Source organism: Herpailurus yagouaroundi, unplaced genomic scaffold, assembly GCF_014898765.1.
Source record: "Herpailurus yagouaroundi ecotype Mexico unplaced genomic scaffold, PumYag 163, whole genome shotgun sequence".
NCBI classification, from domain to species: domain Eukaryota; kingdom Metazoa; phylum Chordata; class Mammalia; order Carnivora; family Felidae; genus Herpailurus; species Herpailurus yagouaroundi.
The window spans coordinates 48,676,722-48,689,855 of NW_024412404.1; the positions used below are offsets into that span (position 1 = coordinate 48,676,722).

The 13,134-nt window shown below is 34.6% G+C and overlaps 1 protein-coding gene across 3 annotated transcripts in view; it reads left to right on the top strand.

The window, feature by feature from the left end:
• Positions 1-13,134, top strand: part of SHOC2 (SHOC2 leucine rich repeat scaffold protein) — a 110,294-nt gene that overhangs the window by 71,874 nt on the left and 25,286 nt on the right. For all 3 annotated transcript variants that reach the window (XM_040486417.1, XM_040486419.1, XM_040486418.1), the window contains one exon: positions 8,943-9,080. In XM_040486417.1, the coding sequence (XP_040342351.1) occupies positions 8,943-9,080 (138 nt within the window). The remainder of the gene's footprint in view (positions 1-8,942; positions 9,081-13,134) is intronic.

The window sequence follows — 13,134 nt, forward strand, 5'->3', positions numbered from 1 at the left end:
TTATTTTTTTTTTTAATTTTTTTTTCAACGTTTATTTATTTTTGGGATAGAGAGAGACAGAGCATGAACGGGGGAGGGGCAGAGAGAGAGGGAGACACAGAATCGGAAACAGGCTCCAGGCTCTGAGCCATCAGCCCAGAGCCTGACGCGGGGCTCGAACTCACGGACCGCGAGATCGTGACCTGGCTGAAGTCGGACGCTTAACTGACTGCGCCACCCAGGCGCCCCAAGAAGTTGGTATTTAACTGCATTTTAATAACTTGGCAATCTCCAGAAGAGGGGAAAAAAACTTTCCTCCTCCTAAAAATCACCTTTCTGTTGTTTGATGAACGTTAGTTTTACATTCCAACTATCTGACTTCTGGTTTTCAGGTACCATGTGTCCTGCTGCTTTTTGCATGTGGAACCACTACCTTTCTGTATTACAAAATGAAAGTGGATTGAATATATTAGAGTAACCTGGGGGACAATATTGCTTACAGAAATAGTGGGAAGAATCTCCCAACAAGAGTCTAGACAGTGTCGTCACCTTTGAGAAAGAATATGTCCAGCATGCTCCATTGTCTGGATGTAGGATAATATATAATATCATGCTTAAAAAATCTTAGATATAGTGTGCAACCTTTGCCTCCTCTAAAGATAAGATGAAAGGAAAATAATTTTTTCAGAATGGAATTAATTTAGAGTTAAATTTTTAACTAAAAATGTTGAAGATTATTCATCTAAATACAAATTGAAGAAATGTTTTTTTCTGTTTCTCTGCCAGGTTTGGATTAAAGCATGTCCAAAGCAGGAGCTTGGGCCAGAGTTGGGGTTGTTTTGTTTTGTTTACTTTTTATTGATATATCATAAATGTACAACTGAAGATTGTTTGCCAACTGTGTAATATCAGCGTCCAAGTTAAAAAATAGAGCATCAAGGCCACTCAGGAGACTCCTTTCAGTCACTATTCATTCCCATCAAGTAAACTTAGTATCCTGACTTCTACAGTCAAACATTAATTTTCCTTGTTTTTATATAAATGGAACCATAATCTCTGTATGTTTTTGTGTTTCAGTTCTTGGCATTATTCATCATAATTGATGTATGTAGTTAGAGGTAGTTTAGTCTCGTTATTGCATATTATCCCATAGTGTGAATATGCCATAATTTATCCATTCTGTTATTTGGTATTGTAATTTGGGGCTAATACAGATAGTGCTACTGTGTTATTGTGATAAAAGTCTACTGGTAAATATATGAATTCATTTCTATTGAATATATCCCTAGCAAAGGAATTGTTGAGCCCATGATTTTTTTTTTCTTTTTGCCTCCCTAGTTTCCTCATATTATTTCTTTTTTGGGGCGTTATCTGTAGTTTCTGACCATCTTTTAAAATCTAGCTTTCCCCAATCCACCCAGCCAGAATATTGTTTCTTGATTTACCCATCACTTTGTATTTATGTATTTACCTCCTATTTGATGCCTACAACATTCTACTTATTATTATATTTGTAGGTCTTAATTTTCCAGAATAAATTTTGTTTTTTTGGGGCAAACATTATCACATTATTACTGCTTTTCCATAGGGCTACTTTATGTCCTGTAAAGCTATACTTTCAAAAGACAACCACAATCGCTACGTACCTATTAGAATGATTAAAATCCAAAACACTGACTCCACCAAATACAGATGCAGTCTTTTTTCTTACTGGTGAGAATGCACAATGGTATAGACCCTTAGCAGTCAGTGGCATATTCTTTCAAAGCTATACATAGTCTTACCATCACAGTCTATCAGTCATGCTCCTAGTTATTTACCCAAATGAGTTGAAAACTTCTGTCCGTACAAAAAGTTGCACACCAAATATTTTTAGTGGTTTTATTCATAATTGTTAAAAATAGGAAGCAACCAAGATATCCTTCAGTAAATGAAGGATAAACTGTGATATAGCCATACAATGGAGTATTGTTCAGTGATAAATGAACTATCAAGCCACAGAAAGACATAAAGGGACCTTAAATGCATATTGCTATATGAAACAAGCCAGTCTAAAAAATTTTACATCATTTATGATTCCAACTATATGTAACACTCTAGAAAAGGAAAAAGGAAAAGATCAGTGATTGCCAGGGGCTCTGGGAGAGAGGGAAAGTGGGGTGAATAACTAGGTGAAGCAGGGCATTTTTAGGGCAGTTAAACTATTCTATACGATATTTGTAATGATGGATACATGATATTTTGTATTTATCAAGGCCCATAGAACTGGACAACCCAAAGAGTGAATGCTAATGTAAAATATGAACTTTCAGTTTGAAATAATATATCAGTGTTGATCTATCAGCTGCAACATGTGTACCACCTAATAATGGAAGATGTTAATAGGGGAAATTGTGGGGAAGAGGCTATATGGGAACTCTCTGTACTTGCTGTGCAATTTTTCTGTAAACTGCTATAAAAACAGCAACAACAAAAAACACTCTTATTACCATTACCACTATCTCCTTAGTCAAAGCTGAAATCCTTACCTTAGCCTACAAGACCTTAAATGAATCTGACTGAGATCTACTTCATCTCCTACCACCTGATTTCCTTAATCATGATTCCAGCCACATTGGCCTTCTGTTGTGTTTTGAACTACTCTCTTGCCTCAGAGTCTTTGTGCTTGCTCTTCACTCAGCCTGGAAAATTATTCCACCAGATAGTCTCATTGTTTCTTCCCTCTCCCATTATTTTAGGTCTGTTTTCAAATGCTACTTCATCGAAGGGCACCTGGGTGACTTAGTCGATTGAGCATCTGACTTTGGCTCAGGTCATGATCTCACGGTTCATGAGTTCTAGCCCCACATCAGGCTCTGTGCTGGCAGAGCCTGGAGGCTGCTTCCAATTCTGTCTCCCTCTCTCTATGCTCCTCCCCTGCTCACACCCTGTCTCTCTCTCAATAAAGAAAGGAAAAATATTTTTTAAAAAGTGCTACTTCATCGGGGTTTCTTTCCCTTTTATTTATTGTCAGCATCTACAATCTCCTTCCCCCATCATACTCTTCTGCTTTTATCTGGCTTTATTTTCTTTTATAGCTCTTAATACTTCATCACCTTGATCATATGTTAGTTTATTTTTTCCTAATTAAAATATAAGTTCTATGAAGGCAAGCATTTTATCTTTTTTTCTCTTACCGTATCCTAGCACATGGTAGATGCTTAATAAACATTTGTAGAATGGATGACTGCATGAAGTCCGTGTTCTCTCTGTAGGCATATGTGTGGGAAATCAAATTTAAAATCAAAAGATTGCTTAGTAAGTGTGGAATATGAGTCCTAAGATGCATAATATTAATGGCTGACGTTAGCAGTACAATAGGGTGATCCATTTGTTTTCACTGAAGGATGCATCTGCTCCACAGACAGGAAGCTTCTATTTGGGGTCAGAAAGTGCTCTTCCATGAATAGTGGAGGAGAGACTGCTAGTGTTTCCCTCTTGAATCTCCCCCCTTTTTTTCTTCTTGGAATTAAAAAATACATAAAAACAAAAATTGCAAAATACAAATGTATGAAGTAGAAAATAAAAACCACTCTTAAACCCCATCAGAAGCAAGTCACTATTAACACCTTGGTTATTGTCCTTGAAAACCACCTAGAATGGACTTATATTTTGTTTTGTTTTTTTTTATATTTGTTTCATATGTGGTGAAACATGTTTATTGTGTAGCTGGACAGAGTATAGAAATAGCAAATAGTGCTATAGCGAATTATTTCATGAAGTGCTTAAATATTTAATATGTAAATATCTTGCAAATTGTAACCTAGGCTCTTACCCTGGCACAGTGTTGCCAACTACAGAATTTATCATATATTCACAATTTTCCGAGGTTTCTAACTGTTTGAATATGAACAAGAGAAGCTTGGGAAGTTATGAGTATTACTCTAAAGAAGAGCAATCTTAAACTGTCCCACCACCACCACTAAGAAGGTTTTGTTGATTGCATTAAATAGGACATTTTGGATTAGTTTTGAAAATATTTCAGATTTTCATGGAAACTATATATAAATGATAAACTTCCCTGAAGTTTACTAGATCTTTTTCTTTGGACTGAAGAAAATTTTAAGTTCTTCATGGATCTTAAAATTCATACATGGATTTTGGGGAAAGTCTAAAATATTTTTCACATTTAATCCACAATACTATATATAACTATACTTAACTATATAATATATATAATATACATTAATATAATGTATATAATAGAGTGTACAATACAATATTTCAGGGACTAACAGACCAGATTTTTAAATCATGTTATTTTTTTGTGTGTTGTTAAAATTAAATCACATTTCCTGAGTTTTAATCATTTTCAAAATATTTAGAGATTATTAGATTGTGAGAAAGAAGTATTAGTGTTACGAGGTGACACTCTTTCCTAATATGTCAGTATTACCATGATTTCCTGACTTTGCAGAGTTTTGTAGTACTGGAGGATAACCTTCTGGAGAGAATATGTGTTCAAAATAGTCCAGTTGCCATGTGGTGATTTACACAAATCAAAAGGGTTTAACTTAATTTGAGTCCAGGTGATTATATTCTGCTTTTTAAAAACACTTTTTAGTTTTAATATTAGATAGTCATATGCAAATTTCTGTCCTAAAATGTTAGTAACTGATCTATGTTCAGAGGTTATCAAACTGGCATTCTGAATACTGAAAAAGGTCCACAAATGTGTTTAGTAAGACAGTGTTTTGTTCTGTTTTAACCTAAGAATTAGTTAGCATTTAAGCATTAAAAGATTTTACATGAAAATCTAGGTTTCCAGCTTCTTTTGAAAAGTGTGAAAATTGGATAGTATTGAATTTTATCATTCCATCGTATCCGTGATTCTCAACTGAGGGCAATTTTGTTAATGTTACAACAGAGGACATTTGTTAATGTCTAGAGACAATTTTGATTGTTACAGCTTGGTTGGTGGGTGCTATTTGCATTTAATGGGTAAAGGCTAGGGGTGCTGCTTATACATAAGACAGCCTCCTATAGCAATGAATTATCCAGTCCAAAATGTCATAGTACTGAAGTTGAGGAGTCCCGCAGTATATTGGTAACTGAGTTGAATCACCCCTGTTCCATATGGGTTAAGGTTAAAGTCTTCCATCTTGCTTTATTTACTTGCCTCAACTCACTTTTGGAGTATCTTCCTTTAGGGTAGTAGAAGTTATTTTAATGGAAACTAAATTTCAAGTATCATTTATTACAAAAGATGATGGCAAATATAAAAAAAAATGTTTTTATTACTTCTGGCTTGAAGAGTATTAGAGCCCAAATTTTACCTTCCCCAGTTATCTTCATTCATTCTTTAAGTTAACGTGATGCTATAATACACACACACACACACACACACACACACACACACACACACAAAATACTAGATATAGAGGAGATAAGCAGGTATGTACACTTTAAGGATTATGTTTTGGAGAGTTGCTCCATTTGCCATTATGTAATGCTTTCTATATCCCTGATAATTTTCCTTACTTTGAAGTCAACTTTGTCTGAATTTATTATAGCTATTCCCACTTTCGTTTGATTAACATTAACTTTGTATTTCTCTATCCCATTACTTTTAATCTACCGGTGTCTGTATTTAAAGTGGCTTTTTTGAAGACAACATGCAGTTGGGGTTTTTTAAATGTTTTTTTAATGTTTTTGTTTTTGAGAGAGAGAGCGAGCGAGCACGAGTTGGGGAGGGGCAGAGAGAAAGGGAAACCCAGAATCTGAAGCAGGCTCCATCCAGGCTCTGAGCTGTCAGCACAGAGCCCGGTGCAGGGCTTGAACTCGTGGACCCTGAGATCATGTCCTGAGCTGAAGTTGGACGAACACTTAACTGAGCTACCCAGGTGCCCCTGGGGTTTGTTTTTTTTTTAATGTTTGTTTATTTTGAAAGAGAGAGTGCATGCGCACATGAGCAATAGAGGAGCTGAGAGAATCCCAAGCAGGCTCCACACTGTCACCCCAGAGCCTGAAGAGGGACTCGATCTCAGAAACCCAAACTGTGAGATCGTGTCAGGAGTTGAAATCAAGAGTCAGATGCTTAACCAACTGAGCCCCTCTGACAGTCTCTTTTATTTCGTATATTTATTACATATAAAATGTTTACTGGTTCTATTGGATTAATATAAACTATATTGGTAACTGTTTTCTATTAGCTGAACTTGTTCTTTCATCATCTTTTGCATTATTTGGTTTTAATTGAGGATTTTATATTACTCCATTTTCTCTCTTCTTAGTGTATTGTTTATACTTCTTTTAATTTTTAGATGTAAGAGTGAGTGTTTTGTCCTAGAGTCTGCAGTATGAATTTACAGCTAATATTAGTCAACTTTCAAATAACACTATACCACTTCATGGGTAGTGTGGTTACCTTATAACAGAATATAGCCAATTCCTCCCTTCTGTCCCTTGTAACACTGCTGTCATTCGTTTCATTTATCCTTAATCTACAATCATCTAATATGTTGTTGCTATTATTACTTTGAACAAGCCTGTTATCTGTTAGGTCATGCTCTTCTTTCATATAGATCCAAATTACCATCCTATATAATTTTCTTCTTTTCAAAGAACTTCTTTTAGTATTTCTTGCAAGACAGGTCTACTGGCGACAAACTTCGTCAATTTTTGTTTGACAGAGTCTTTATTTCTCTTTTACTTTTGAAGGATACTTTCACTTGGATACAGACTTTTAGGTTGATGGTTTTTTTCTTTCAAGACTAAATATTTCATTTCTTTCTTTCTTTCTTTCTTTCTTTTTTTTTTTTTTTTTTTTTTTTTGCTTAAGTGGTATTCTGAAGAGAAGTCTAGTACAATTTTTACCCTTGTTCCTCTAAAAGTAAGGTGCTTTTATCCTGTAGCTTCTTCCAGAATTTTCTTTGTGTCTTGGATTTTCTACAATTTGATTATACAGTGCTTGGGTAAGAACAGGAGGGGATTTTTCTTCTGTCTTCATCCTGAGAAACCTGAGTGGTAAAGCACAAGGGTCCAGTTTCTCCACCTCCTTGCCAACATTTGTTATTTTCTGTTTTTTGATTATAGCCATTCTATTTATTTATTTATTTATTTATTTATTTATTATGTTTTTAATGTTTATTTTTGAGAGAGAGAGACAGAGTGTGAGCAGGGTAGGGGCAGAGAGAGAGGGAGACACAGAATCTGAAGCAAGCTCCAGGTTCCAAGCTGTCAGCACAGCCCGGCGCGAGACTTGAACTCAACAAGCCATGAGATCATGACCTGAGCCGAAGTCAGACACTTAACCGACTGAGCCACCCAGGTGCCCCTCAATTATAGCCATTCTAATGGATGTGAGGTGGTATCTCACTGTACCTTTGATTTGATTTTTTTTTTTTTAGTGAGTAGTGATATTGAGCATATTCGTATATTTAGTGGCCATTTGTAGATTTTTTTGGACAAATGTCTATTAAAGTTCTTTGACCATTTATGAATCGGGGTTTTTGTTGTTGTTGAGTTGTAAGAGTTCTTTATATGTTCTAGATATTAATCCTTTAGCAGGTAACATGATTTGCAGATATTTTCTCCCATTTTGTGGGTTGCCTTTTCACTCTCGATAGTATCCTTTAATGGAACATATGTTTTTAATTTTGATGAAATTCAGTTTATCCATTTTCTCTTTTGTTGCCTGTATTTATAACAATGTGGCTTAATAATCCCAGACCCAATTTTCAGAGTTTTATGCACTTTATTTGCTCATCTTACTTTTTCAGTATTTCCAGCTTCTGCTTTTAGAACAAAAGGGAAATCATGAGGGAACCAATGTAGCTGTTAGTTCAAAAACTTTATGTTCAAATGTGCAACATTCTTTGTTGCAGAATAACACTAAGAATAATTTGAATTGCCAGTACAGCCCTTTCAACCAGAATGAGGAAAAATATACCTTATTTTCTAACCTTTTGCAGTACTCTTAAATGTAGAGTCAGTTTATAAATCTCATTTTGTTCTTTTTTTTTTTCTTTTTAATTTTTTTTCCCAACGTTTTTATTTATTTTTGGGACAGAGAGAGACAGAGCATGAACGGGGGAGGGGCAGAGAGAGAGGGAGACACAGAATCAGAAACAGGCTCCAGGCTCTGAGCCATCAGCCCAGAGCCTGACGCGGGGCTCGAACTCACGGACCGCGAGATCGTGACCTGGCTGAAGTCGGATGCTTAACCGACTGCGCCACCCAGGCGCCCCGTTTTTTTTTTTTTTTTTTTAAATATTTGTTTTTTTCGGTAGAGAGACAGAGTGTGAACAGGGGAGGAGCAGAGAGAGAGGGAGACATAGAATCTGAAGCAGCCTCCAGGCTCTGAGCTGTCAGCACAGAGCCTGACACGGGGCTCGAATTCACAAACTGCAAGAGGTCACGACCTGAGCCGAAGTCCAACGTTTAACTGACTGAGCCACTCAGGCGCCCCTCACTTTGTACATTTCTGTGACATCAGAATGTATGCCTATTTGAAAGCATATATATTTTGAGATAGAAGGTGACCTGACCGTCAAATTGAACTCAAGATGAATTTGATATTTTGTGTTGAATTTGGTTAAAAAATTGGTGAGCTCTATTTAAAGTATGGAATTTACAAACATAAATGTGGTTGAATTGGTTACTTGAATCTATGTGTATAATATTGGTGGTTATTTATATTGATTGGTAGTCATTTATAATCAACATTTTAACTTTATTAGATGTCATTTTCTCTTTTTTATCATTATTGAGGTATAATTGACAGATAACATTACAATAGTTCCAGGTGTATAACATAATGATTTAATATTTGTAAGCTGTCATTTTCTAACAGTTTCAGATCTTGTGTTTGTTACCTTTTCAGAAAGTATAATTATGATAAAAAACATGAAGTTTTCTTTCAGTTTTATTTAATATATTCATTAATAATTCTTGTTAAATTTTTATGTTGGTCAATTTTACAGGTGAATTATGTAACCTCATTACGCTGGATGTAGCTCACAATCAACTTGAACACCTCCCAAAGGAGATTGGAAACTGCACACAGATAACCAACCTTGACTTGCAGCACAATGAACTGCTAGACCTCCCAGATACTATAGGTATGAATGGAGAGAGAAGATACTGATAGTCATTTGTAACTACTTGGACATTAAAAAGACTATTTTTGATCCATTTCTATAAGAAAAGTTAAAAGATTAAAATTCACCATTAAAGTAGTAAAACTTCTAAAAGAGAGTATTTTAAAAGTGGTTTTTATTTCCATTTCTTGGTGAAGAAAATAATTAGGTTTTAGGAAAGGAGTTCAATTAGACTATAAAAAAGAATGTTGAATATTGGATATTGAATATATGTTTTGTAACTGCTTAAATTGCAGAATGAGTGCATTTTTTGTTTTTGCTTATTTCAGAATGTTGCATGCTATTATATAGGGTGTGGTCCCTTTGCTAAAGCAAACCACACTGAAAAATAAAACCACTACTGTTTAGTTTTTAAAATCTTGGCCAACATAGCTTAAAGTTTGTTCATCTCTGCTATTGAAGGGACTAAGATAAGAGATGTCTTGACGTACAAAATGTGTTTCAAAGACCTAGCCACAGCCTCCAAAAGTTGGAAGTGCTTGTTGTGATATGTTTTATATTTATAGAATCATGTTTATCTTTCTAAATGCCCATATAGTTGTACAAACCAGTAAAAGAAATTTTAAAAAGTTTGGACACCTTTTCAGTTATTGGTTTGTTATAAGGGTACTATAATGTTTATTTAGGAAACTTATACCTGTACTTAATTTTTATAATTTCTATAATGAATATTTCTGTGGTTCTGTTACTAAATCATAAGAGTCCTGTGATGGTGATATCTTTCTCCAGAAAGATTTTTGTTTGTTTCTGTCAGGTGCCTAAGGGACCACTTGAATGCTTCTGTGTTCTAAGGTTTGAGATTTTTCTGGTCCCTGGTCATTCAAAAGTAGCGTGTAGACTACTTGGAGGGCTGTTTTACTTCGGTTTACTCTTAGTGCTAAGGTACAGCCCTTAGCTGTTGACATTGATTTCTGGACTCTCCACCCTCTTGGCAGAAACATGCCCAGTTAGCTGAATCTTCTAGTTAGAGAAGCACTCTTAGGACAAAATTTTCTCCATTATTTTGCTTATTTCTTTGGGTTCCCACCTGATTTCTGCCCTGGTTATTAGTCATTCTCTTGTTAGCTCTGTGACTTTGGTTTTGGAAGAGTTTTAAATTTTTTTCAGTGGAAGGGTTTGTCTGAATTACCTAGTCTACTGTTACTTGAAACAGAAGCAGTCATTAAAAAATTTTTAAATAAGTTATATTAAATTGTTCTAGGTTACAGGACAGCTATTTCTTCATGGGAAAGCAGTCTGAGACTTCTTTAGGCTGTAACAGCTAGCCATTGGAACCTGTATCTTTGTGATTCTTGGTCCAGAGTTCTTTATATCACATTGTTATTTGTAGTGGCAACAGACTAAGTGTTCTAGTTAACTGCATTAGATTCATCTCTGAAAGGCAAGATGATGTACAGCATATAGTGAATTGCTCTACTAATATTCATAATAATTTTACCAGATTTCCTGTGTAAATAAAAGAATCCCAGTTTCTGGTTCAGTAGAGACTGAATGCAATTCTTTCTTCCTTTTCTCTCTAAAATCTATTGAAATGGCCAAAATAAACAAAAGAAAAATGGCCCTTGAGGAAAAAGAGAAAAGATCTGTATTACATCTATAGAACATGATCAGGCTGATATAAAAAAGAAGCAAAGAATACTTTGCTTAGAAATATCCTTGCCATATAAAGTTTAACTTTAAAGGAAATACTGTATAATATAATGAACACATCCAAAGACCAAAAGAGCGATGGTGTAGGATCAGTGGAAGAAGTCCCTTAGAATCTGAAACAAAAAGAAGATACAAAATATTTGAAATAGATACAAAATAATTGAAAAAGAGTCTTGGGAGACAAGACTAGGAGTTCTAGAAAGAGAATATAAGTAATACAATGAAGAAACTAATAAAATACACTTTTATAATCTTGCCCTGAACTTGACAAAAACCCAGCTAATATGATTGACATTGCTTACCAAGAAGACATAGTGAAAAAAGATACATTCTGGTAGTTTTAAAAATTAGATTTACTTAATTGCTTTGAATATACCTTCTAGTCACATATAATGTTCTAAAACTTGTCTTTGTCTAGTTTCAGTTTTAGGGTAATGCTGGTTACATATAATAAGTATGGAAATGTTTTCTACTCTTCAGTTTTGGGAACAGTTTGTATAAAATTATCATTATTTCTTCCTTTAAGCTGTGGTAAGATTCATCAATGAAGCCACCTGGGTCCAGATGTTTCTTTGTAGGAATGCTTTTAAAAACAATTTCAGTTTCCTTAAAAGAGAGCTGTTTAGGTTATCACTTTATTCTTGAGCAAACGTAATCATTTATGTCTTTCAAGGAATAGGTTCATTTCATTTAAGTTGTCACATTTAATAGGCATAAAATTGTTTATAATACTCCCTTATTAATAATAATATGGTAGTATTATAGAATCTATACTCATTCCTGATATCAGTAACTTAGTAACTTAGATCTTCTCTCTTTTTTCCTGTTTGATTAGATTGTATCAATTACATTGATTATTTCTAAATTTTATTGATTTTCTCTGTTTCTTTGACTTTTATTTCATTGATTTCCACTTTGGCCTTTATTATCTACTATGAGTTTTATTCTTTTTGGGTTTCTTATAGTGGAAGCTTGATGTCATTGATGTGAGGTGGAGTTTGTTTGTACTACATACTGACATATTTAATTTGTGTTGTATGCTGTTACTTTGAAGATTTCTTCTCATACATGTATCTAGTGCTATAAATTTCTCCTTATGTACTGCTTTAGTACCATTTCCCAAATCCTGATATATTGTGTTTTTCTCTTTGGTTTTGTTCAAAATACCTTCTAATTTACTTTTTCGTTTCTTCTGTGATCTGTGGTTTATTTAGAAGTGCGTTATTTAGTTCCCAGTATCTGACAATTGTCCAAGGGGTTTTCTGTTGATGATTTCTAATGTAATTCTGTTGTGATTGAAAACATAACTTGTGACCTGAATCATTTAAATTTATTGAGACTTCTTTTATGGCTCAGTATGTGATAAGTCTTCCATGTGCAGCTGAATATGTGTTCTGTGTTTACTGAGTGGAATGACATAGATGAGGCAGTCAGTAAATTTATTCTACTACCTGTCCTTTTTTGTCCTTATTTCCTCCTAATTTGTGTTAATTACACTGTTGGGACATTCATGGTATATATATCTTGTGCTGACTGATCTCTGGTTCTTTTTCATCTTCATGTTCATTGACAGTCCTGTTGCCATAGTTGTCCCAGTCATCTCTTGGTTGGCTTAAGTCAGTCTTGTAGTGTTTTCTTAGAAACAGTTCATAAATAACTGTTCCCTAGTTATAGAATGTTTGTAGCCTTTATTTTTTTTAATTAATTAATTTATTTTGAGAGAGAGAAAGAGAGAATCCCAAGCAAGCTCTGTGCTGTCAACACAGAGCCTGATGCAGGGCTTGAACTCAACGAACCATGAGATCATGACCTAAACCAAAACCGAGAGTCAGACAGTTAACTGATTCAGCCACCCAGGCATCTCTGTTTGTAATCTTTATATTTGAACAGTTTGGATGGATATAAAAATCATTGGGTCCAGCTTTAAGAATCTTTGTAAAACTAAGAGAGAGTTCTACTGTCTTCTGGCATTGAATGTACAAAAGTGTGAGGCCAGTTCAATTTTTTCCCCATTGCAAGTGACTGAATCTTTTTGCCTGGCCATGCAGAGTACTTTTCTTCATTTCTGAAATTCAAGAACTCTAGTATATTTAAGAACTCTATTATAACTTCTTAGTGTTGATCTTTCATGGTCCATTTACCTGGGATACTCTGAGCCAACTCAACACATAGGTTTAATTTTGATAGTTTTATGTAGTTTATATACTTATTATGGTTTTCTTGGGTTATGTAGACCTATTTACATAGATTGTATATTCCTACATTGAAAGATAGGTCTGTAAGTTTGCTTGTTCTAAACAGCCAACTAATGGCAACAGTAAAGGAAAAAAGAAAGAATAATGCATAATCTTAACATGATCAGTTT